At 40.9% G+C, this 25,563-nt stretch overlaps 1 protein-coding gene across 3 annotated transcripts in view; it reads left to right on the forward strand.

Annotated features, from left to right (window-relative positions):
* The first annotated feature begins 3,025 nt into the window (after window positions 1-3,025).
* The window catches only part of ctnnal1 (catenin (cadherin-associated protein), alpha-like 1), a 56,003-nt gene continuing 33,465 nt past the window's right edge, over window positions 3,026-25,563 (forward strand). For 2 of the 3 annotated variants that reach the window (XM_038724788.1, XM_038724790.1), the window contains exon 1: window positions 3,027-3,382. In XM_038724788.1, coding sequence (XP_038580716.1) covers window positions 3,287-3,382 — 96 coding nt within the window. In that variant the 5' untranslated portion in view covers window positions 3,027-3,286. Of the gene's footprint in view, window positions 3,383-25,563 lie in introns of all 3 variants that reach the window. The other variant, XM_038724789.1, reaches the window with a different exon arrangement.

Genomic DNA, 25,563 nt, shown 5'->3' on the forward strand with positions numbered 1-25,563 from the left:
TGTCAAGGACGCGCTAACCCGAAGTGCAAGTATTCTGAGGTCAAGGTTATGGCTTCCCTGGAGGCAAATGTTGATGAGTGAGTTGTGGTATATGCACATACAAAGTATACTTGAGATAGACTTTTCCTTGAATTTTAAAATGCGGCAGGAGTAAAAAAAACCTTCAACATTTCACCACAATCCCTCCTTTGAATCCCAAATTTTTAGTCTACTTATCCAACAGGGGAATATGAGTGAGTGCACTCATTTCACATTTTGCAGTGTGCAAAATCACTATCTCTTTAGGCTCAGCAGTTCCTGTCCCAGGAGCTGTACAGCCAGAAGGAATGATCCAGAGAGAAAGAGAGAAAGAGAGAGAGAGCGAAACTCAGCACTTCTAAAGCATGGAGAGAGACAGTAGCAGCTGTTAGCAACACAATCACACTATGCATAAGCATCTTTTATTTAATGAGTAATACCCTTGGACTGTGCAGATGAGTATGCACAAAAGAGACTTCCTGCTTGTACTGTATGGGTTTTCAGGCAAACTGTCAAAATGCAATGTGCCTAAAAGAGATTAGAGGCAGTGGAGCAAATATTTGAATATTCCAGAACAAATGAGATACTGTTTAGAAAAACAAGCCTGTTTCAAAGCTAGGAGTATGGCACTGACAAACTCAATGAGTATGTGCACACTGTTGTGTGCGTTTGAACTTGTGAATAGGCTATTTGTCTAGATGATAACTAAACTCTTTCCACTGAAATGTTACAGGATATATCATGTTTTATCTTATTCTGCCTCTTGAACTTATCTACTGTGACCAGAAACATTTAAGCCAACACAAGCTGATACAGTACAATGCAAGTAGCCCGAGTGGAGCGTCTTATCATCTTATCACTTGGAAGAGAGCCTCAGAGCAGATTAACAAAAAAACATACAGATATTATCTAGTTAGTAGTAGAGACATTCATCAAAGTGGAACACAACCCTGTCCGCTCATAGCAAGTCAAACTGCTCGCATGCCTTCATAAACGATGCAGTGTGTATGTTTGTGTACATGTCTGTGTGAGTGTGTGTGGAGTGAGACCTATGTAAACAAGGAGGGTTAAACTAAAGCATAGCTCTGGGGTTTTAAATAAATACTGGCTGGGCCTGAGAGCAGCAGACAGTCTTAACGCACACACACACACACACACGCACACACACACACACACGGCCATTGTCTCCACTGCTGACATAGAGTGGTAGCCAGCCACCATAGTTGATGATGAAGCAGGCAGAAAAAGCACTCACTAACAACGCCACAGTGCTTATAAGCCATATCTGCTCTCAGCCATCTGGTGTATTTGTAATATGAAGTGTTACTCACCACTTGTCATTCAGTGGCTGCACTTGCAAAGTTAGAAATAGCAACTGGAGCCACTTGAGGATACGGAGAATTTGGCAATAGTTTGGTCAGGCTCAGATCCAGATGGGAATGAAGTATTTTGAGTCCTTTTATGGATACAAGTCAGTGGGTCACAAAATAAGAAGAGGAACAATGCACTGCTAGGATAAAACTTTTATACCTTGTTCTGGAGTGTGACACAACCTCTGATGCATATTACAGTAATGATGCCAGAATAGTTAACTGTAACACTGGATAGATCGCCTCATCCCACACCAACATTATTCCACCTAGAAATAACATCCATATGAGTCATCGTAGCCTTCAGGTCGGTCAGTTTGTTTAAAATAAAATGTCATCCTGTCATTCCTCTCAGGAACATATAATGTTAAGCAAAAATAAACCTGTTGACAATGTCTTTATCATGCATCAAAAGACTCATAGGTCTATTATATTGCTGATATGTTAAGTTTGTTTCCTAATCTTGAGATCCTTTTTGTAAAAGCAGTTTGGGGAAACTGGGAGAGATGTGGGCATGTGTCGACTGTTGGTGATGGGTAAATGAGGAGTGGGTGATTTATATCCTTGTGCACTTTATGCACCACATCCCTCTGCCTAAACAGTATAAAAAAGGAATAAAATCCCCCTATCCACATCTGAAACAGACACTTGTAACTGAAATGATGCGTTTTATTGATGGGTTTGCGCTAAGCTTTGATAAAAATAATTTCAGCACTGTCTGCAGAAGATAATTCTCTTTTTTTCTCTGGGTAGAAAGGAATCCAGCCAGATCTGTGTGTTCCAGTTTGTTTTAGATACCAAAACCACAACAGCTACTATTATGTTTTTTATGCTTGTTTGCAATTTTACTGATTTCAACCAAATGCAGATCAGCGTGAGACCAAAAATACACACTTTGGAAACACTTTAGTCATTATACTTTAAGGGCCCCCTCCTCGGTTTTGGACCCTGGGTAACCTGCAGCACCTCAGATGGTAAGATCACGAGAATTACTGTTTTCTCCAGACAGACAAAAGGTAAAGTTGGCAGCTTTTTAAAGACTGGCAATGCATTCCAGTCAGTGCAGATGTCCTATGTGGCTCAGTGCAGCCGGTTTTGATTGGTATATCTGGTGTGTATTAGGAGAGGATGATGAGGGATTCTCAGACTCATGGGGATAATGTGGGATTCTTTGTCTCAGGGATCAAACCAGAGCTGTGCTGTGTGAAAAGCATCTCTCTTCTCTCTGGAGGGCCCTGGATCAAAAGTCCTCTGAGATAGGTATGCATGAATTTTTAAAACCTGAAACTCCTATATAAAGTCCACTGAAATTTGCATGAAAGATTGATGCATTTTTAAATCAAAACATCCTACACTTCCATGTGTTTGCATGCTATGGTCAAATAGAAAGCTGCCAAAGGCTTGCTTTTATCCAAATGTGTTTGTTTGGACCTATACTGGTTTAGCCTGGAATTCCATAACTGCTGTAGGTGAGTGAACAGGTGGATTAAAATCCAAGCGATCATCCTGACTGTCAGCCTGCAAAATGATGAGCTGCACTTCGGAAAGCCCTGAGCTTCACATAAACTGAAATAACCTGAGGGTGTGTGTGCGTGCTTTGGTGCGTGTGTGTGGTTGCCCACAGTGGTGTGCTGCAGTCCGCTCCCTGCCGTTGTTGAGTAAACTACATGGACATTAGCGGGCGCAGCGGCACCAACCACCGAGCCAGAGTGGATTAAAACAGTGTGTGTGGACAGCCACTCGATAAACGGCCGTGTAATCAATTGAGGAACCCCGGTGTGTAACCACAAGTCCGCTACACCAGTTTGCAGCGGCGAAACAGCAAAAGAAAGCCTCTTGGTGAACTCAGCAGTGCCGTGCATTGTGTGTCAGGGGCAGGCAGGGAAAGCTCGGCGGGAATGGCTTCATCTCCGTGCGGCAACAGTAACTTTGATTCCGGTCTGGAAATCAAAACTCGCTCGGTGGAGCAGACGCTTATTCCTTTAGTATCGCAGGTGAGTATACCATATACGCAAAACAAGTCGTAGTTTTTGTTATTTCTGACATATTGTACTTTAAAACGCACTTTGGTTTCACAACAACAGTCGTGTTCGGCACACATGAGGCTAACTTTGATTCTCCTGTTTACCTGGTCACTGCCTGCATGTTTCCTTCTCCTGCTGTGTTTAATGTCTGTCCCACGTGTGGTGAATTTACTATGACTTGTTACAATGTAACCACTGTTATTACCGTTATTAGTAATGGTCATTCTTTACAGCGTACTACTAAGTAGACTTATTACAAGCTGCACGCTGCAAAGGTTAGCAAAACTTTTTACATGTAGGCTAAGATAGAAATGAAAATGAGACCAAAGACAGATTTTGTTGTTGTTAGGCAGAAGTTTATAGACTTACATAACTGGCTACACTGTGCTCTAAATGGGGAACTAACACTGACAGCAATTAAACCAATGAGCAGCCATCCAAAAATTTTGTTAAATGGGTCTACTTGTGATATTAATCCCTTTATTCAGCTGGAGACCACCAGAAACTCTCCTGAGAAAATGTTGTTCAAGAGGGCAGAAAAAGTTTCCCCAGAAGTTGTGTGCTACTCTTTGCCAGCCCTGAACTGCACCGTGACTCCCACTTCTCTAATTGGGCCACTTTGAGGCACGTGTTTTGTTTTTCAATAAACAGAAGAAGATGAAAGACCCACTCATGGCCACTGCACCCTTTCAACAACTCTGGTCTTGCGCACTCGAAACAGTAGTTACATCTTTAAAAGGCACAGCGTTTAGGTCAATGAGATAATTCATCATTTTACTGTATAGTGCAACAAAGTAGGCTACAAAGTCCAAGGCTATGTTTTGTAATGTTTTAACAGTAATGCCATTTTAGAATGTTAATTTACATTTTAGGAAAAACAGCAGATGATTCATTTTACAAAGCTTCTGCTTTTAACCATGAACATGACTGTTTTCCACTGTTGTTTCCAGTATGTGTCGCTTAGGATGGGAGGTGGGTTGCATCTCCTGAATAGGGTAATGACCACCAGTCTTATAAATGCTAACATCCCCCTGTTGTGCCGGAGGCTAAAGGGCCAGAGACCTGTAAATGTTCTGTTGTTTCCACAGAGAGACAGTGGAAGAGAAATTTAACAGAGTCTGGACAATACCACAATGGCACTGACCCCCTGTGAACGCTGAAAGCCTGCTTCCTCCCTCTCCTTGCACTGGCTCGTTTGAAAGGTCACCCTGTACTGAATGGATTTGGGTTAGTTATCAGAAAAGGATATCTGTTAGGGGGAGGTGTTTTCGGTGTAGGCTGTTCATTTTGTGGTGATTTTGAATTTCAGTCATTCGTAAGTTCACCAACAAGAAAGTAGAAGAAAATCAGGATAAAATCCAGGTACGGTCATACCTGTGATGCATAGAGCTGTGACTGTAAAGATATTTATAGTGGGCACTGCTGTAATATCGTGCAAAAGCATCCAGTAAATCTGCTGCACTCTGTGTTATCTTAATATTTACGCTGCAGCAAACTTGCACCCCTGCCTGCTGAGAAAGACTGGCTGTGCTCCAGTCTATGGCGTGGAAGAATGTGCTGTATACCGTAACGGCATTCAGCATATTACAGTCCACGGTTGAGCAGTGGGCCCTCAAGGACGGTCTTTGCTAAATTTCTCTTTTTTTTCTCAGCGTGAGGCATGTCCCCATAGCAACAGAGCTCCGCAATGCTGATAGAAACAACATTTCCAAGGGCCGTTATCTCCATATGTTATGATTTGTCGTGGTTGTTGTTTTGATGTCATTAGAAGGACGGTCACTCAGTTGGTGCTGACCGCTACATTAATTTCACCTGCTGTGAGTACTTTTCATCCAGCGTGGGGACATGCACACATACATCGCTCAGTTCCTGCAAATATGCACAAAACATTTCCAGAGCCGCAAACGATTAGTGAATTGACAGATACAACAACAATTATGATAATTGATTTATGAAACTTTCTGCAAAATCTCCAACGCTAAACATTTTAAGATGTCACCATGAGCACTGGGAACTCGTGGTGGGCATTTCTTTTTTCGGTACAATTTTCTGACATTCTGTAGACCAAATGATTAATTGTAACTTGAATTCCCCAGTAAGTTACATAGATTTGACATGATAATAATGTACATTATTGTTGGTATCCATCTTACAGGAACTTGGAATATAACAGGCAAATTAATCGACTTTATTGATATTTATTGTTTTTTTGCATTTACATAACAACTTAAGCCCTATTGCAAGCTGTGTTAGGGTTTTTGAGGCATGCGCACCAAATACCAAAAGAAATCTGTATAACTTGTATATGTGGTCATTAGAAAGACTGATGTTTAACCCAGCTGTACTTCGATTTCTGCCCTAATGTGAGTAAGATAACTGAGTTAGGGGGTTTATGTGACTGAGAATCAGTATTGCCATAGATGGGTTGTAATTGAATTATTATAGTCATTCTAAATGACTGTGTGGGGTGCGTTGTGCGGCTTTTCCTCTAAAGGAGTTTTGTATGTATGTGCATGCATGCTCCTGTGCTGTAGGGGTCATTAGATAACTATCTAGGCGGAAATTAAAAAGCAGTGTCAGTGAGAAAAGCCAGTGTTTTTGATAAGGCATCATGTTGTGCACGCTTCCCCTTCTTTTATCATGTATCTTCTCTCCTCTCCCTCCTCTCCCCTCCTCTTGCTGTGACGCCGATATCCTCATGCCTCTGTTATCAGCTTCACTCCCACCAGGGTGTAATTATAGGGCTGGGAGTCTCCTGGCCTTGCACTACGTACATACACATGCACACACACCACATACATACACAAGCGCACAGACCCACCCACCTCTTCTTTTTCCGTACTAGTATGTTCGTTCACCTGTCTTGTGTATGCACTACTGTCTGAATGTGTCCTGTTTTCCTAATGTGGCCACCTGGATGTTTTCTAGCTGCATTTCCTCATCATTTTGGCCAGTCACTTCCTTTTCAAAAACTTAATTTAAAAGAAGCTCTCTCCTCAGCTAGGAATTCACTAATGTGCATTACTTCACCTTTTCTGCTACAGCCATCTCCATACCAATGGACTTGCATTGTGAGGGGCATAGCGAGGGTAATGAATTGCTCTGGTGGTGGTCAGAAATGTAATGGGAATCACACAGCGAGGGGGGAAACTAAGTGAAAGTGTCTGCTGTGGTCTGTGTCCTACCTGTGATGTGCTCCATAGCCAGCTGGAAGGCAATTTAGCTATAATCGGGCAGCTTTTTCCTTGAGACCTGATTCCTGTCTTGAAGTGGTGATTAGTGAAATAATGGTTGTGTTCCTGGGTTTTTATAATTTTGGTGTGTTCCTAGTTAAATAAAACACCAGTCCTGTCTGGGTACGGCGGACATGGTGGTCCTCAGACTGACGAGGTGTTGTTTTGAGGTAAATTTGTGTGGGAACGAATAAGGGCCAGGGAGTAATTTCTGAGACTTTGATCAGATCGGTGAACATTTAAACACTCGTGACACATTGGCCTTGTGATTACATAGCTATGCCGGCTCCATCATTTTTCTGCAGGGCGAGGAGTTTCTTAAAAGATTTTCTACTATAATTGGGCCTGGAAAATCCGTTCTCTGTCCAAGTTTGTTAGCGTTGACTTTGTCATGCTTCCAGAGGTTCTGTGGTGCTTGCAGTTTTGCCTTCTGATGTGCTAAAAAGGTTTGTAAAAAAGCTTTTTCCATGTTCATTTTGCTCACAAACTGGATTGAAATGGCATATTTATTACCCAAACAAAAGCTCAGTGGCAGGTTTTTGTATGTGATTTGTTCAGGGCATTAGCATTTTGTCACACAAATTCCACATTAAACAAAATGCTGACAAAAAAGCACTCCATAAACATGCTCCTCACTTAACAAAGCTGTAAGCATGACCATCAGTCAAAATTTCATCACCCTTTCTGGAAATATTGGAGATAGAGTTTTATTGAGGCATGGAGCTCTATTTCCCTCTTAATGTCCCTGGTCCTGTGGTGGGGTGACATGACAAACGTCTAGGTTGTGAAGTTGTTTTTATACTCAGACAGAGAGGCATTACTGTTGCCACGAGCCCTAACCGATCTGCTTCCTCCAGGAGCGTATGATGATAATGAAGACAAATAGGCCCCTGGCATGAAGGTGAAACCACATGAGGATTACAGTGCGCCACTAGCATGCGTGCGTGTGCATACACACTCACAGACCAAAATATACTTACCTCCTGGGAATGTGCTTTTATTGTTCGTGTGTGTGTGTGTGTGTGTGTGTGTGTGTGTGTGTGTGTGTGTGTGTGTGTGTGTGTGTGTGTGTGGGTGGGTTTTGTGTGTCTTTGTACATGTGGGACTGTTTGTTTATGGATAACAGAAACTAAATTAATCTGTGGTGCTGGTGTGTTGTCAACTGCATTTTTTTGTGTGCTGTGTGTTACTCTGTCACCTTATCAGCCTGCAACCCTTTGAGGCCTCAACTGAAACAATATGTCTGATAAAACATTTACAAACGCAGGTCAGGCGGGCAACATGAGGCCACTATTTTTCCTATTGCACATGATCAGTGGAAGAATGGCCCATGTACACGGTACAAACATCAAATATATGAATCACAGTTAGCCTGACTCACAATACGGCTGTGTAAATGAGGATCTGAGTTTCATGCTCGGTGGTCGTAGTATAGACAGGCAGTCAACTACGCTGTGTCATCAAATTGAAATGAGAAGTAATTCCACTCAACTCCCCCTGTTTTCTATTAAAGTGGTTGCATTAGTCAGCTAACTTATCTTTTGATGATTACACTCACTCCCTCAAACCTCTCACTCTCTTTTATATTCCATTTTTTATATCACACACACACGCGCGCGTGCAAGGCCTACATGACCAGTGTTTCCCCTTGCGCTTTTCTCACTATTGCTATCAAGGGAGTCATTACAGATCTCTGTTCTCTTTAAGTGCTGATAAAAGGGTCTGTCTCACACGTCGATCCATTGACCTGTGTCTGGCTAATATACTTCCAGACAAGAAAGGTGCCTGTTTTTGTGTGAGATTGCACGTGTGCGCCTGAAACCTCCAAATAACCCAGCCTAAAGGTATCAGTCATCCTAGAGAGGACAGCAGAGGTGAAAAAGCTATGCCACCCTCTGCCATTTAAGTTATCTGAAGACTGTGGCTAATAGCGATAACTGCTATTAATTGTCTCAAGGAAAGCTTCCGTCTCTGACCAATCTGTATTTCTCCTAGCTGGGAGGTTGATAAAGTATCGATTAAACATCCTTCCCATTATCAGAGAGCAAGTGGCATTACCTGTGCGCACATTGCTCACAGTCTTGCATTCTATGTCAACTGAAAGTGGAAAGCAATTTCTGAGAACTGTTCTTTATAATGTAGGGTCCTCTCGTGGCTTTCTTTCACACTAATAGTTTGATTTATTTGTCCAGGTTTCCAACATTGATACTTGATAGTTGATGGCGATTTTGTATAAATACTAACCAGGACATTATTTCTGTAAAGATATGTTGCTGTTACATTTATCAAACGTCATTTTAAATTTTGTTGTTGCCATGAACAAAATCCAGTTAATCTCAGCTCCCTGTTAAAATGATTTTTCACTATCCTTAACTCTATATGAATCCTATGTAAATGGTCCTGCAAAAGGCTATTCATTGTGTAGTTTTCTTATTTAGTATCAAGTGGCTGTCTGGCCCATTACCACCCTGTATTTACAGTAAATTCTTAGTTTATGATGATTAGATGCTGACGAGACATCTCATGAGTGTGAGCACACAGGAAGAGATCTCAATCAGCAGGGATGCGGTGCCTAATGTAGCATGGTGTTTTGTGTTGTCCAGCCTCACTGGGAGCACCCTGTGGATTGAAACAGATGCATAAACACACGCCCAGAAGCACAAACAAGGACATACTTATTGACATTAATTACTCTGTAGTTGCACAGAGGCCATCTGTGAACTTAAGGAAAACAGCACCTCAGTTTCCTGTCAGTCCTGCTGTAGCTGTTCATGGGTAATATTTCAAAAATAATACATCATCACACAATACTGTTTCATTTTATTACGTGTTGTGCACAGACCTGGCACGTCGCACATATTTGTTGTTGATTGTTGATCTTTGTTGTTGTATATTTTTATGTTGTCAGTTTATATATTTATGTGTACACAATATTCTCTTCCGTTGCGTTACTTCTGCACGGCACAGACCCAAAATAATGCACATATATATATCTGCAACATTGTTCTTCCATTCCATATTTATATATTTCTACATTTATTTATGTTGACTGTATGTTTGTCTACGTGTAGCACCTTATCACCACATCAAATTCCTCGTATGTGTAAAACACTACTTGGCAATAAAGCTCCTTCTGATTCTTCTGATTCTGATTCATTATAAAGGATGTACCTGAGATTATAAGATGGCAAAACTTGAGTTATCTTGCTTCCACCTTAAGGCACTGAAAGCAGGTACAGAGATATAAAGATGGACAGCAACATAAAGGGTTATTGTACATGCTGTCTGGACAGAGGGGACTGAAGAATGCAGTAGGACAGCCCACTTACTGCAGTCTTGTAGGCATGTGCCCTCTCACTCGTCTTGTCATGTATTGCCAGAGATATCACACAACATATCTATATTGTCTGCTGCCTGGACAACAACAGTTGTTGTTGATCAGTATTTGGCAGGCAGCTGTTTGTATCCCATTGCCTTTCTGTTGGCGGTTTCTTGGCTCGGTGGAGTGATAATTCCAGTCTTGAGCACATGACATTAACTAGGATAGTTGTTCACTTTAAGTGGTCTGGGCCTTAGTAGAGGAAGCTCTGCAATTCTTGGGGAAGGCAGGAAACCTTGCCAGTTGTGAGTCTAAAAAGGATTCATAAAATGTGACACAAGCATGTGTCATCTTTACATAAAGCAGTTTCAATAGGGGATTTCTATGTAAAGGACTTTGGACATTTTCTCGGGAAAATCCAAAGTATGTGATGTTTACGTGTGCTCCTGAGTGCCTTCTTTTCTCTCCTGTACAGTGCCAACAGTGTGTGACCAAGTGGCAACCTCCAGCTTTCACTAGTGAAGACATCCAGGAAATAACTTGCATTCTTTCTAATGGTCAGCAGGGGGCAACTCCTGTGGTTTCAAAAAGAAGTCCGGTTCCATCAGAAATAATGGTAAAATTACGCTACTTCTCAGCTGATTTATTTTCTCAGTAAATACTTTCTTAATGAGTTTATGGTCTCAGTCGCTAGTTTCAAGTCTTGTTCAATACAGCATGATGTTCATTTAGTAAATTATGGTCCCATTTGAGGGAAAATTGACAATAAAGCAGCATGTACTATAGGACTACCTTGTGATTGACAAGCTGCTACAATGGCGACCTGTCAATCAGGATAGAGTGACAGTATCCACTGTACTGTGTACATTTAACCAGTACCATTGAACAAGCTTATGAGGAGTCTGCTGTTCATTTTTTCCTGTAAGCCTGTTTTTCGCTAACCAAAAATAGCATCCAGGTTAAAATCACAGCGTGAATTACAGATGCACCTAGCTAACCAAGCTTGCTAGGGCCACCGTCACGTCCAAAGTTACCTAGTTGCATAAAATCAATCAATCAATCTGCTTCAAAACGGCAGTCCACAAACCAATGGATAACATCATGGTGACTATGTCCACTTCTGCGTTACACTAGCTAAATTTGGCATAGAAATGGAGTCCATTTGTGTCAACATATGACCAGTACCCACCACAACATAGTCTAGTAGATAGATAGTATCTTGAAGATTGGCTGGGTTGCAATTTGTAGGTTGCTTTGTTGGCTCTGTTGCAGCATGGCTGGTTGGCAGCTGGTTGGCTAACCTTAGCTTGTGTGATCATTAACATTATTGCTAGCAAAATACTATCTGAGGTCCAAATCAACATGGGCAGACAATGCACCTCTCTCGCCTGCTCTCTTAGGTCCAAGCTAGGTTAATTTAATGCTTATCCCAAATTTCTTCTGGGGGTGATCAAATTGCTTGCAGTGGTGTTTGGTCTGGCTGTTTTGGCTGGGTGTGGTTGAGGATGTTGTGGGCTATGCCTATGTGATTAATTGAATTGTATTTTACACATGCAGCTGGCGCTGGATTTATAAACCAGCTGCTACGTTGGTTTAACTCATAGACTGTATGGTGTGACTGCGCCTGAACGCTCCGTTACGAAGCTCCCGCTAATTACTTCTATAGGCAGATTATCCAAATAAAGTGTAACATGTAAATATATTATTATACTAACATTATACTTTCTATTTAATGTTATATATATTTTGTTTATCAAATAGTCAGAAATAACAAGAAAATGCATGTCGTGCGAAGTCACCCCCCAAAGGTCCATTCTGAGCCAGGAAAAACCCTGCTCATGCATGCCTCATGCCTCTTACTCCCCCCCAAACCCCCTTTCAACTCTATGGAGAGCGCACCTCACAGTTTGAAAACTTCTGCTCAATGAGAGGCGCATTCCAGTACTTCATGAATCAGTTTCATGATCCCATAAGGATAGCTAGCTAACTCGCACTGGCTTATACATCAGTATTTCATAAAGGTAATAGCAACATTTGTTAGAACAAGGCTTTCTAAGATGGAATGAAAAAAAGGTTGGAAAGCACTAGATTAGGATATCTGTAATGACACTTGCTGTTGGTTATACTGTTGTAGGCTTGAAGTATAATTGTCCAAAGATGTCTATCTTCTAAGGTCATACAAAACATACACATGTCCCTCTCCAAGTCCTCATGTTTATTCTTCTCTCTCTCTCTCTCAAGCAGCAACATTGCTGACTGTACCACAGAGGAATACTTCTGTCTGGCTTGTATGTGTTAATTGCTTTTTTCGAGCGTCTTTGAACTTCTCCCCTCTCGATAATGAGTTATTTTAAAGAGATGAGGTTTGACATGACAGAACAAAGAGAGTGTGAAGGACGCAGAGAACACAGAATACCAAACGTTGTCTTATCTTTTCTGATTCAGATTAGTCAGAAATTTGAAATATTTCAAGTTTGCTATGTTACTCCAACCTTCTTCCGGTGGTATAACTTATAAATGTGAATGTATTATTTCTATACTGTCTTTATTGCAAATCTTCACCAGTGTTACTTGATTGTCAGTTATCTGATAAATGTTACTGTTAAAGTTGCCACTTTTGACCTTGTGCAAAAGTATCACTTTTGGTGTGAGGCCATAAAACCCAGCAATGAAAAACTTGAAGTGCTATTACTGAGCACACACTGGAATTCTTCACTTTATGATTTGAGTTCAAGGTGTTACCGTGAGGAAGTATCAGTATGGAAGATGCTTTAGCACCTTGTTCGAATGCCTTCCACCCTTCCTCTGTTCAATTTCTTGATTTTGTTTTCCTGTCACACACCTCTTTCGTTCTGTCTTCAGCCTTGTCCTTAGTTTCTCCCCTTCTCTCTCCACTTAGCCTCCTGTTTTCTCACTTTTAATCTCAATCTCTGCAGAGAGTCCAGTGTCTCTGTATCACCTCATTAATTTTTCAGCCTACTGAAAACCTAGCCAAAGGCTGGAGGCACAGTGGTGCACAGATCTAACCATTTTTCTTATGATCTTTTACCTTTTTTTTTCTCTTTGGTGTAAACTGAGACATAATAATAATCCTCAACCCTGCACCTATTTGGAAGAACGGTAACAGGAACAGCATGTAACCAGCTCAGCCAGATTTGGCTGTCCCTTTCTTTGACATAGAATACTTGAGAGTGATCAAGCTGATGGTATTCTTACCATGGTTTGTCTGACTGTTCAATATCCTCAGGGGAAATGTTTTTGGAAGCCAATGCAGTGTTGAAAGCACATCTGTACGCAGATAGGATCTTAGACATTGTGAAAAGACTTAAATAGAGGTGGTACGCTATTTCTGAACAAATAGGTTTCGTTCTCAAATACGGTGCCGGATGGAGCTGTATTTGAAGTCTAACAGGCTGCCAACTGTGAAGGAAAGACACAGCGTTATGAATCCTCTTTAAATTGTCCCATTATATAAACCAGTTCATCAGATTATTTGAGTCACATTTTTAACACATTAACTTATGTTATTTTGCCATTTAAATTGGCCCAAAAAAGTCTATCAACCTTAGATTCATCCTATTGCCAATGTATTTGTCCTGTCATCCAACCTTAGTGATGCTCGTCCCTGACTGATAACCTGAAAGTGCCTGATACCTAGTTCTGTCAGTATGGGGAGGGTGTTCTTATCTTGTCACTTTCTGGGTGACTGAAGCTGGCGGGTGAGAGCTTGGGGCCTAAACACATCCAGTGGGGGTGTACTTAGACACACACACAGTCACAGTACCAACCCCTATAAATAAGTTAAAGTCACTCACCTTCTATAAATAATGTTCCGGTTGTTCTGGACGTTTGAGTGTGCCGTGTTTTGTTATCTGAAAGGTTGAAAGGAGCTTTTTGAGTTGCTGATGATGACATGAAAAGTTCACTAGCATTTGAATGTGAGAGTTAATGATTTTGTTTTACTGAGATTATGTGAGTATTTATTGTGGATGGGACTTTATTTTTGTGTTTAGATTGGATCACTGCTTGTGTATGTAGAGGCTCCTGGTACCGGTTCAAATAAATGGTTTGAATGAGGTTTAAGTAGTGGCTTATTAGAAATTTAAATATGTAATAACAATAATATAATGAAAGCATGTCCCCTAAGCCCCATGAATGTGTCTTAGACAGTCAGTGTCACAACACAGGCCATTATGCAGTCGAAAGTCAGAGGGTCACATTCCTTTACAGGGCTCATATTACAAGCTCCTACAGTGTGTATTGATGTCTGAAATTGTCTGTATTCTTTATAGGAGGATCACGGCTAGGGTCAAAAGTCAAAGTCTCAAAGGGTGAGACCTTCACGCACTCTATGAACTTCGCCTCGCTCCGTCCACTCACCACTCTCATCAGTGAATCATCCTGCTCGGCCACCATCCCTTCGCATTGAGGGTTTTGATGTTTAGTTTGGCACACTACTGATTTATTAATGTAGTCATTCACTTTTTAAAGTCCCTTTCTTCTCAAATGTCAAACCTTCAAGAACACACATTCTTAGAAATACCCTTTTTCTTCTTCTGGGTGAGGATTTGTCTTGCTCTGGGAATAGTTTGCAGTCATGTTGACTCTCTTTCACCCCTGACATCTTATCTTCCCATCTCCTGCCTTTTATCTGTAAAGAAGTTTCAGTAGCTCAAAAGCTGGGAGGACTAAAAAACCCTAGAGATGGCTTGCGAGAATTATTTCATCAGACATTGTTTTTATTTGATTTGTGCCTAAATAGGTTAGGGAGCAATGATGTCCACGATGCAGAAAACACAGACTGAATTTGCGGAATTTGATACTAAAAACTGGATGCAATTTATTAAAAAAATGGGATTTCCCTAGCATTATAAGCGTGTTTTTCACAGCACTTAAAGGGGTACTTTGCGATTCTTATCACTTTTTGTTAAATTCTGCAAATATTTCCTCATGGGTAGGTAGCTCTCTGTTTTTTGTGTGCTCTGAAAAAAAAATCCGCTTTTCTTACACAGCCCTGGGTCTGTAAATTGAGCACAAACAAAGCTGCTCGGAGCGAGCAGCAGGTGGCGGTGGCACGCTCGAAGCAGTGGGAGAGAAAATGTAAACAAACTGTCGTGCGAAGATGGCTGAGAAACAGCCAAAGAGGGAAAGGACTGAGGAATTGTGAAACATGTTATAAGACCAGGCGAGGGGAAGACCTATGTTAACATCTGTGAGGGGTTTCAATGCTGGATAAATCTACAAGATTTGAAATGAATGAAAACCGATGCTCAGGTTGCTCTGTTTCTGCTGGACAGGTGAGTAAAATTAGCTTTGCTGTTCCACATAAACGACTGGTGTTACAGTCTTGTCTGTCTGTTGTCATGTTTGTGATGATCCCAGCTGGTTAGCTTTGTTAGCTTTGCCGCAGCAGTCAGTGTGTGTGAACAGGTGTCCCGGTGAATAGAGAGAAACAGGTCAGCAATAAGGTTTGTTCAGCAGGACATGTACAGTAGAAGTTACAGTGGTTGGTGAATAAAGACTGCAGCTTCTCATGACTAAAGAGGAGCTCCCGTGTGTTGCTGCCAACTGTTGAATAAAGAGTGAAGGAGGTTAGCCCCAAAGTTAGCACTGACTTCGGCCCTGGAGATAAAAAGTCGCTCCTGTGTATCCCAACTCTTTTCAGTCACTGTATTTTTGTACAAACTATTTCAAATAACTTTTAACTAGTTTTTTACTCTGTTGTGTTTTGGATACTGTGTTTGTGTGCTTACAGGTCGTTTGTTTGATGTTTGTTCACTAATTGTAACTATTGAAGTTCCTCTCGATAAACCTACCGATAAATAAACTAGACTCCGTGTCTTAGATTTAGAATTAGAAAAGTATTTTGCTTCAATACAGATTTATATTATAATATTGTCAGGCTTGTTGTCACACCTTCTACAGTACTGCTAAAACTTGCCCTCTTATTGAGGCTAACTTGCTCTCGGACAGCAAACACTGTGGATTCTGCTATATTTCAGCAGAGTAGGACTGGTTACCATGGCAATGCGTGTTCATGAGTTTGTTTATCAACAAACTCTCTGTAGGATCGCATAGTATCCCTTTAAGCCAAACAAACACAAAAAAACTATACAGCTATATTTTGGTATAATTTATGGCTACTCTGCTTTTGTCCTCTGTGTTGATGTTTTACTGAGGGTGGTGCTCAGCTCCTCCTCCCACACACACACTCAGTCATATTGAAGAGAGTCAGCAGCAGATGCAAGGCGCAAGCTTGCTGAAGACCAGATATTACATTAGAAAAAATTAAAAAGCTACATCTGTCAAGCTTTGTAAACAAGGAGGAGAGTTGCCCACGAGTAGTCACTATTATCGTGGTGTGTTTGAGCAGCAGGCAATCCTGCAGAAGAACTGTGGGAAGAAAATGTCAGTAGTCAAGTAATATCCTATATAGGGGACCATTCACAGCAATGCATTCATTGTGAATTGTTACCTATTACAGTGAGGAAAATAAGTATTTGAACACCCTGCTATTTTGCAAGTTCTCCCACTTAGAAATCATGGAGGGGTCTGAAATTGTCATCGTAGGTGCATGTCCACTGTGAGAGACATAATCTAAAAGAAAATAATAACTATTTATTTGTATGATACAGCTGCAAATAAGTATTTGAACACCTGTCTATCAGCTAGAATTCTGACTCTCAAAGACCTGTTAGTCTGCCTTCAAAATGTCCACCTCCATCCATATTATCCTAAATTAGATGCACCTGTTTGAGGTCGTTAGCTGCATAAAGACACCTGTCCACCCCATCCAATCAGTAAGAATCCAACTACTAACATGGCCAAGACCAAAGAGCTGTCCAAAGACACTAGAGACAAAATTGTACACCTCCACAAGGCTGGAAAGGGCTACGGGGAATTGCCAAGCAGCTTGGTGAAAAAAGGTCCACTGTTGGAGCAATCATTAGAAAATGGAAGAAGCTAAACATGACTGTTAATCTCCCTCGGACTGGGGCTCCATGCAAGATCTCACCTCGTGGGGTCTCAATGATCCTAAGAAAGGTGAGAAATCAGCCCAGAACTACACGGGACGAGCTGGTCAATGACCTGAAAAGAGCTGGGACCACCGTTTCCAAGGTTACTGTTGGTAATACATTAAGACGTCATGGTTTGAAATCACGCATGGCACGGAAGGTTCCCCTGCTTAAACCAGCACATGTCAGGGCCCGTCTTCAGTTTGCCAATGACCATTTGGATGATCCAGAGGAGTCATGGGAGAAAGTCATGTGGTCAGATGAGACCAAAATAGAACTATTTGGTCATAATTCCACTAACCGTGTTTGGAGGAAGAAGAATGATGAGTACCATCCCAAGAACACCATCCCTACTGTGAAGCATGGGGGTGGTAGCATCATGCTTTGGGGGTGTTTTTCTGCACATGGGACAGGGCGACTGCACTGTATTAAGGAGAGGATGACCGGGGCCATGTATTGCGAGATTTTGGGGAACAACCTCCTTCCCTCAGTTAGAGCATTGAAGATGGGTCGAGGCCGGGTCTTCCAACATGACAATGACCCGAAGCACACAGCCAGGATAACCAAGGAGTGGCTCTGTAAGAAGCATATCAAGGTTCTGGCGTGGCCTAGCCAGTCTCCAGACCTAAACCCAATAGAGAATCTTTGGAGGGAGCTCAAACTCCGTGTTTCTCAGCGACAGCCCAGAAACCTGACTGATCTAGAGAAGATCTGTGTGGAGGAGTGGGCCAAAATCCCTCCTGCAGTGTGTGCAAACCTGGTGGAAAAACTACAGGAAACATTTGACCTCTGTAATTGCAAACAAAGGCTACTGTACCAAATATTAACATTGATTTTCTCAGGTGTTCAAATACTTATTTGCAGCTGTATCATACAAATAAATAGTTTTAAAATCATACATTGTGATTTCTGGATTTTTTCTTTTAGATTATGTCTCTCACAGTGGACATGCACCTACGATGACAATTTCAGACCTCTCCATGATTTCTAAGTGGGAGAACTTGCAAAATAGCAGGGTGTTCAAATACTTATTTTCCTCACTGTAAATAGTATTATGGTATCTTAAAGTCCTACTGTTGCAATACATTCATTGTGAACTGTCCCGATAAATTATTGCCCATACATTTGAATATTTATACATCAAATTAATTGACAATGATTAAGTGTTTAATCTTTTTTATTTAATTGTTGAAATAGTATTCATCTACCACATGATTCTACCCTCTAAGCTGACAAAATGTGCTTAAATTGTAAAACACAGAATTCAGAACACATGGAATCTGGAAAAAAAATTAAGTTTCATGGGCCCTAATGGGTAAAAATAAACCCATTTTTCTTTGTCACTTTGCTTCTTCATACAAGAAAACAAGCCTTATTATTTTAGAAGCAAGCCAGTGCCTTTGTGTCAAGTATATTAGCTCAGTGTCCTCCAAGCAGCCACTGCAGTCATTCTGGTTTTTTTCCCTGCTGAACATGCTATTGCTGTGGGAGGCTGTCACAGAGCCTGGTTAAGCCACTTTCACACACTGTTCACTGCACACTATTATTTGTCCATTACTTGTAATTACCCATCATGATGACTGATGAAATGTTTTCGAGGCAGAGTTGGCAAGCAGTTAGGATTATCCTGTTGAGGACTTTATATAATTACCCAGTCATTAAACACGGCTCAGTGTGAAAACAACCTGAGGGGGGCGACTTGCCAATGGTTCGGTTGTTGTTTGTACCTCCAGGTTGTGGAAGCCGGCTGTTGTCATCATGCTATGTTGCATCCAAGTAAGTGATTCGCGATGTGTTGGTGTGGTCTGCAGAAGAAGTATCCAACACTGGTATTTTACTCTCAGGATAATGCTTTGTAAGGCTTGTTTTACAAACTAAGCTGATGATGATGATGATGATGATGACAAAGGGATGCAGTCTCTAATTGTCTTGATTGTTTCAGATTGGACTTGTGTTTTCATCTAAATGATGTTGGGTGATGATGGATCTAGAGATAGTTCTCCAATGGGGTGCATTGATTTACAGTTCCACCTCTTTGGGTTTTACAAAGGTACTCATCAATCTTTAGTATTGGCCCAGGAGAATCCTGACTGAGATAATTGAGGAGCACAATGAAGAATACAATAGAGCCTCATCAGGAACTGCCCTTTTCAAGTGCTTTCATATCAAGTTTTAACAACATAAAGAAATCATGGAGGAGAACATTCAAAGTTTGGAGTCAGATAGCTAGAAAAAAGTACGAGCAGTGCTCTGGGCCACTTTGTGTTTTCACAAAAAGGTCCAGAGGTTTCAAAGAGAAAGATTTGTTATAGCTTATGTAGCTTTTTTTAACCTTTTTCTTTTGAAGGTGCGTCATCTCACAAGGTGAAACTGATCTAAATTATTCGAACTCATAGGAGAAAATTGTTTTCATGGTTGACTTTGTGGAGCTTGTCTGCTCTGTCTGCTCACTACAGAACACCATGCACCTTGCAATTGTAGGGTTTAGTTATTCATTATTTGCAAATTTTGGTCTGTTTATGCGTACCAACAGCAGACCATGTCTTGCAGATGAAACCTTCCACTGAAATGTTTGTTTACTTTGCCTCTTCTCTTCCTGGAATGTAACCTCTTGCTTAATACAATTATATGAATATTCTATTACAGAGCTGCAAGTCTCATTCAATTAGTGAAAGAAATGTGACTTCAGTATCCAGGCGAAGACTTTCTTTTGAGACACATTGTTTGGAAGTTATGAAACTTTCCCCTGAATGTAGCAAGAAGCCAAATCTGATGGAGAGATTGGAGACCTCACACACAGATGCAATATTTGATGTCCAAATGTTTTCCTGCTGTGTTTTGCTTCCTTGGTAACATTTCTTTGCCAAATTAAACAACTGACTTATCCTATTAAAACATTTATTCCCAGGCAAAAGAATGAAGGAGATGTTTCTATGAATTTACCTGGCCTTCTATGGAGCAAAGAGCCCAGTGTAGCCTGGAGAAATTTGTAACTGCATACGGTGTACATTTCCAAATGGGTGGGATCTCATCTGCATTTCCCTGCACGCTAGAGATGTCTTTGATAGGGTTGGAGGTTTTGCGAAGATTTGCATAGATAAAAGATGTCTGCGCTGCCAGGCTTTCTGTCTTGGTTTCAGTATGATAGCTGTTAGATCCACACAACATACATGTTTAAAAAAATGTTGTCAGCATCCTGTGTTTTTTGTCTGTTTTTACGTTTGTTACAAGCTGACGTGACTTGCTTCACACTCTGGGACCCTGCTCATCTCCCCTTGATTAGATTCTGATTTCCCTGCTCGCTATTTTCAAGGGTTGGGGTTTTAAGGCACTATACAGTATTTTACATGGGAAGATGCACGTTTTGGTTGTTTATTACCTCTGAAATATTTTTTACACCCTTAAAGCAGCAGAATGAACAAATGAACATAGAATGCAAATCCTTCATCATCTCTCTCTGCTGCTTGTGTTAATCCGCTAAGCCCCTTCCACCAAACAAACAAGTTCGTAGAGCTGCAGAAGGAGCCGGTTGCCCTGCAAAGCCACATCCTGCATAGGGCTCGCTCTTCACGTTGAGAGTCTTTGCCACTCATTGGAACAAGCACCGTGGTATCGGACATAATCAGCCAGAATTTCTGTGTGGACCCGGGATGTGATTGCACACGTGTTCTGTACTATACGCTGTTGTTGGAAAAGGAGGGATGGGCAAATCTTGGTTGTTTAAATACGCCAAAAAGTTATTTTTAAAAGAATTGCCTACAGCTAATTTAAGTGAAATGTTGTTTGTGGAATTCAGCTGCCGGCAGATGTCCACCATTAAAAGTGCATCGCTATCGCTATCGCTATCGCTATCGCTACTGCCCTAGAATGGTTTTCATCTTACCTGTCAAATAGGAAGTTTTGTGTGTCTGTAAACAACTATGTCTCCTCATTCTGTCCAGTTAAATATGGTGTACCTCAGGGGTCGGTCTTAGGACCCATTTTGTTTTCCTAGTATCTGCTTCCCCTTGGACATATTATCCAAAAACATGGCATTGCTTTTCATATTTATGCTGATGACACACAAATATACTTGCCCGTCAGATCCACAGACCCTGGAATGCTGAGTTCACTTAACAACTGCCTTTGTGAAGTTAAAAAATGGATGTCAAATAATTTCCTCCAGCTGAACTCGTCATCAGGTCTCAGCAGATGGCAAATCAAATACTGCCATCTGCTGGTTCCCTAGTAAATCACATTAAGCCTGTGGCAAAGAACCTTGGTGTTTGGTTTGATAGTAATTTAAATTTCGAGCAGCACACCACAAAGCTTGTTCAATCATGTTTTTATCAACTTAGAAATATAGCAAAAATTCGATCTATGTTAACTTTTAAGGACACCGAGACCATTTTACACGCCTTCATCTCATCACGCCTGGATTATTGCAACAGCCTTTTCACCTGTTTAACCCAAAAATCTATTGATCGACTCCAGACTGTCCAGAACTCAGCTGCCAGGCTTTTAACCAGAACAAAGAAATATGACCACATTACTCCTATTTTAGCTTCATTACACTGGCTCCCAGTATGTTTTAGAATTGACTTTAAAATTCTATTGATCACTTTTAAAGCTCTTCATGGCCTCTCGCCTTGTTATATTTCTGACCTTTTAGTCCCATACGCACCAGCACGTACCTTGAGATCCTCGGGCAGAGGTCTGCTGTCTGTTCCAGAGTCTTGACTGAAAACTAAAGGGGACAGAGCGTTTACTGTCAGGGCCCCGAGGCTCTGGAACAGCCTGCCCGAGGAAATCAGGTCGGCTGAGTCAGTGAACTCTTTTAAGTCCCTTCTTAAAACATACTTTTATAGGAGAGCCTTTCCCGATCTTATTTGACTTTATTTTATCCCTTTTATTTTATTGTATTTTACTAATTTTATATTAATTTTTCATGCTCTTATCTTGTTTTTTTGTATTATTCTTTACACTTGTTAAAGCACTTTGTAACTTGTTTTTGAAAAGTGCTCTACAAATAAGGATGATTATTATTATTATTATTATTATTATTATTATTATTATCATCACCCACAAACTGGCAGGAAAAAGTTGAGCCCATCCCCAGCATACAAAATGGGGCTACACTAATGGAACACCTAGGGAACATGTTTGATTTATTTATTTATTATTTATTTGATTTATTATTTATTTGACAGCAGAACCTCTCTTGTATTGTGTTTTGCTCAAAACAAGTACAGAAAAGACCCCTTTCAACTACAGACTGTCAGATGATCTTGGTAGAATGTGTGCCATCGAAAATGAACAATTACGTTGACATGTCAGCAGTGCGGAAGCATTTTAAAGTGTCCGAGAAAGACACAAAAATCGCCGTTTGCAAACACCGTTCTACAGAATTGTCTCCTAGCACATCTACACCATCTGTCTTAGAAAAGGCAACAAACAGTCTGACCAGCGTGTTTCTGTCACTCGTTTGTGAGAAGGCAATTAGGCTAGCCGCACCTAAATTTGGAGTGCACACGTATACAAGCCTTTATGGTAAACCCACTGAAGATACACTGACCAGTGCAAGCTGACAGGCAGGTTAGCGACTTTATCTTGTCATTTTCTCTCTTTACAAAGACAAGTGTTGCAGTATGAGAGTCCTACCTGAAGAGAGGCTGTGAAGTCTTCATGTTACATGATACGAGAACCACATACAACATTTATCATATTGGGTCGGTCTTGATGGATTTAGCGCGAGGATACACATGTGACAAGGTCCGGTTTACAAAATAAGTTTTCTATACAGTATGGAAATAAGATTAATTGGATTATATTCACAGAAAGTATAAAACATATTACATGTATCCATTAAAAATAAATGGACACATGTAATTTACTTTACCGGACCATCTAGGGCCTCGGACCCTATGGGAAACACTGAGTAAAATGCACATTTTGACTATTTAATTTATGCAATGGTAAAAAAAAAGGCAAAGCTTGAGGGCTTGTTAATGATGCAGCCTATCAAAAAACCGAAACCAACATCTGCACCCTGTGTGTTTAATGCTGCTTCACCTGGTCTGTTCTTGTAAAATATTCACCGTGACTTGTAACGTCATAGGCTACCAAGTTTTTAACCGAGTGAAGTCAACACATGTGCATAACATGACCTCTATCCCCCCAACCCCTGTGCCCTCGATGTCATCGTCCATTTCAATGTTTCAACGTAGACATCGTCCGATGGAAATTATGTCGACGTCACCCAACCCTAGAATATACTTGTTCGGTTTTCAGGTTTTAGGCAATTTTTTTCATTAGATTCGGTTTCGGCTCATATTTGATAGGCAGTTAAATGAGCGTTGTCAATCTTTTCATCTTAACTCTCGGTGAGAAAGTGCATACATGCATTTCCCAAAAAGTCTAACCATTCCTTTAATATTTCCTTTATTATTATTTTGAAAAGAAATAAGGCCTATCAATCATGCTCATAAAGGGCTTCACCTTCAGGTGACTCTTGTTGGTGTATACAATTCAATTTTGGCATTAAATTTATTGTAATTACATTTTTTATATTCACTATCCTCCCTCCAACAACTGTAAAAAGTTTGAAAGAGAAACAAAGTTGTTGAACCGCAACAGTAGTTTGTCTCATAGTCTGGTGCTCTGCAAACAGAAGAGATCGATTCCCTCTGCTCCCCTTCCCCTCTTTGTTAACCTTGGATCGTGGTTAACAGAGCAAAAATTGATCCACAGCCATGTTGTGTTTGTCTGTCCACCAGCAAGGACCATTTAATCAGAGGTCACTCTCACTCACACTGCCTTCTCGTGTATCCCCAGTGTTACTCCTAACTGAAAGAGAGCAATTTCTTTATGAGTTTTTAGATACTGTGGAGTGAACTGGTAAACGTTTGCTCTGTAGCTGTGCCTTATGTTTTTCTCTGTCTTAGCTGTCCACCCTCTTTCCTTATTTACTGTATGCCCTCTGCCACTCTCCCGCCTATCTCTTCATCACAGCTGTCCATCTGTTTTTCTCCCAAGTTTATCATTCTCTCTTATCAGCTGCTGCTGGTTCCTCTAGGCTTCCTGCACCTCATATCAGCCTGACTGATTACACTATAGATTATTTGTTACTGTCAGTGCACTAACAAACCAGGTCAGCGGGGTCCCATAATACGTTTTTTCTTTACCCCAGTGAGTAATTCATTCAAATATCAAGTATGGCTTTCATGCGCATGACAATCAAGCATTTGAATAGAAATTGTATTATAGGCATTATTACTGATAAAAGATGACTTTTAATAAAGAATGATTTGATTTTGCTTGTGAAAATTTGTCATACAGTTAACTACATCTAGCTCAGGTCAGAGTGACTCTGGAGAGCGCTCTGTTCAGCACCCTCAGTGGGCCTCTCAAGACTTGATAGATTTCCCATTATTTTTAGACAGCCATGATGGAGTACCAGGTAGCACACAGCCTGTTCTGCTTTCCTTTTAGCTTCTACTTCCTGAGTGGAAACACTACCCTGCTATGGCACATGAGTGGTAAGCCAGTCTCCTGCCAAGTCCCGGAGATGAAAACTTCTCTTCATGTGAAAAAATCACAAATATGTAATCTGGAAGCCTTGGGCAATGTTTCTGTCCCTCTGTTTGGAAATCCATCTCAGAGAGGCTTCAGAGAGGCTATGAACACTTGAACCATGGCAGAGCACCACGGATCGATGCCAAACTGTAATACCAGGCAATAAGTGGGAATATATTTGTCATTTATTTGACAGTGAATGGTCCCTTGGAAAATATGAGCTGAGTTTATTGGTTTTATCTATCGTGTGCCAACTTTACAATCTATTCTGTTGTATTGTGTTGGCTTCTGTGCATACACGTGGGCAGGCCGAGCCAATTGACTGTCAGATTGCTGTAAGAGGAAGCCAACTGCTTTTCACAATCATGCTGTAGAAGTTGCAGCAGAAGCAACTGAAGGCTGAACAGAAACGTGTATGTAACACAACCAACATTTGACATGCTGTAGCATTTACATTCTATTCAAAGAAATCTACTTTAGACATTGTTTTAAAGGCTCACCCAAAAAAACATTGGAGAGCAAGTGTGCGCTGACACCTTTAAAAAATATTTTTTATTGATATACTCACTGTTAAATTGGTTTAAGTGCTCTGTTCAGTGAAACACATCTGCATTTTTCATTATATTCAAGGGTCTCCTTGGTGAGTCAGCTAATCTGACCAAGCTTGCACACAAAAATGATGATGCTCACTGCAACAGCGCTTGCTGTTGTGCCGTGGTGCGACAAAAGCTGGAACAGGAGAGAAAGATTATAGGGTTTGACATGTTGTCAACTCTGTGAGTCATACGAAGAGCCTGCAGCAAACATTTCAGTTGACTACTCAAGGGTTAGATGCCACCTCAGCTTTAATGGGAAAGTCATGGTCACCTGCAGAGATTTAACTGCAAAGAGACCTGACAGTTTAGTTAGAAAATCATGTTATTCCCTTAAGCTTGAAAATGCACAGCGAAAGCAGTTAAAATCTCAGTTCTGTTCTAGAATAGAGCTTGCTTGCATACGTCTGTGTGCGCGTGCATGCGTGCAGTCAAT

This window comes from Micropterus salmoides, unplaced genomic scaffold, assembly GCF_014851395.1.
Source record: "Micropterus salmoides isolate LMB-PRFRI ecotype aquatic unplaced genomic scaffold, ASM1485139v1 Ms_hic_scaffold_17, whole genome shotgun sequence".
Taxonomy (NCBI): domain Eukaryota; kingdom Metazoa; phylum Chordata; class Actinopteri; order Centrarchiformes; family Centrarchidae; genus Micropterus; species Micropterus salmoides.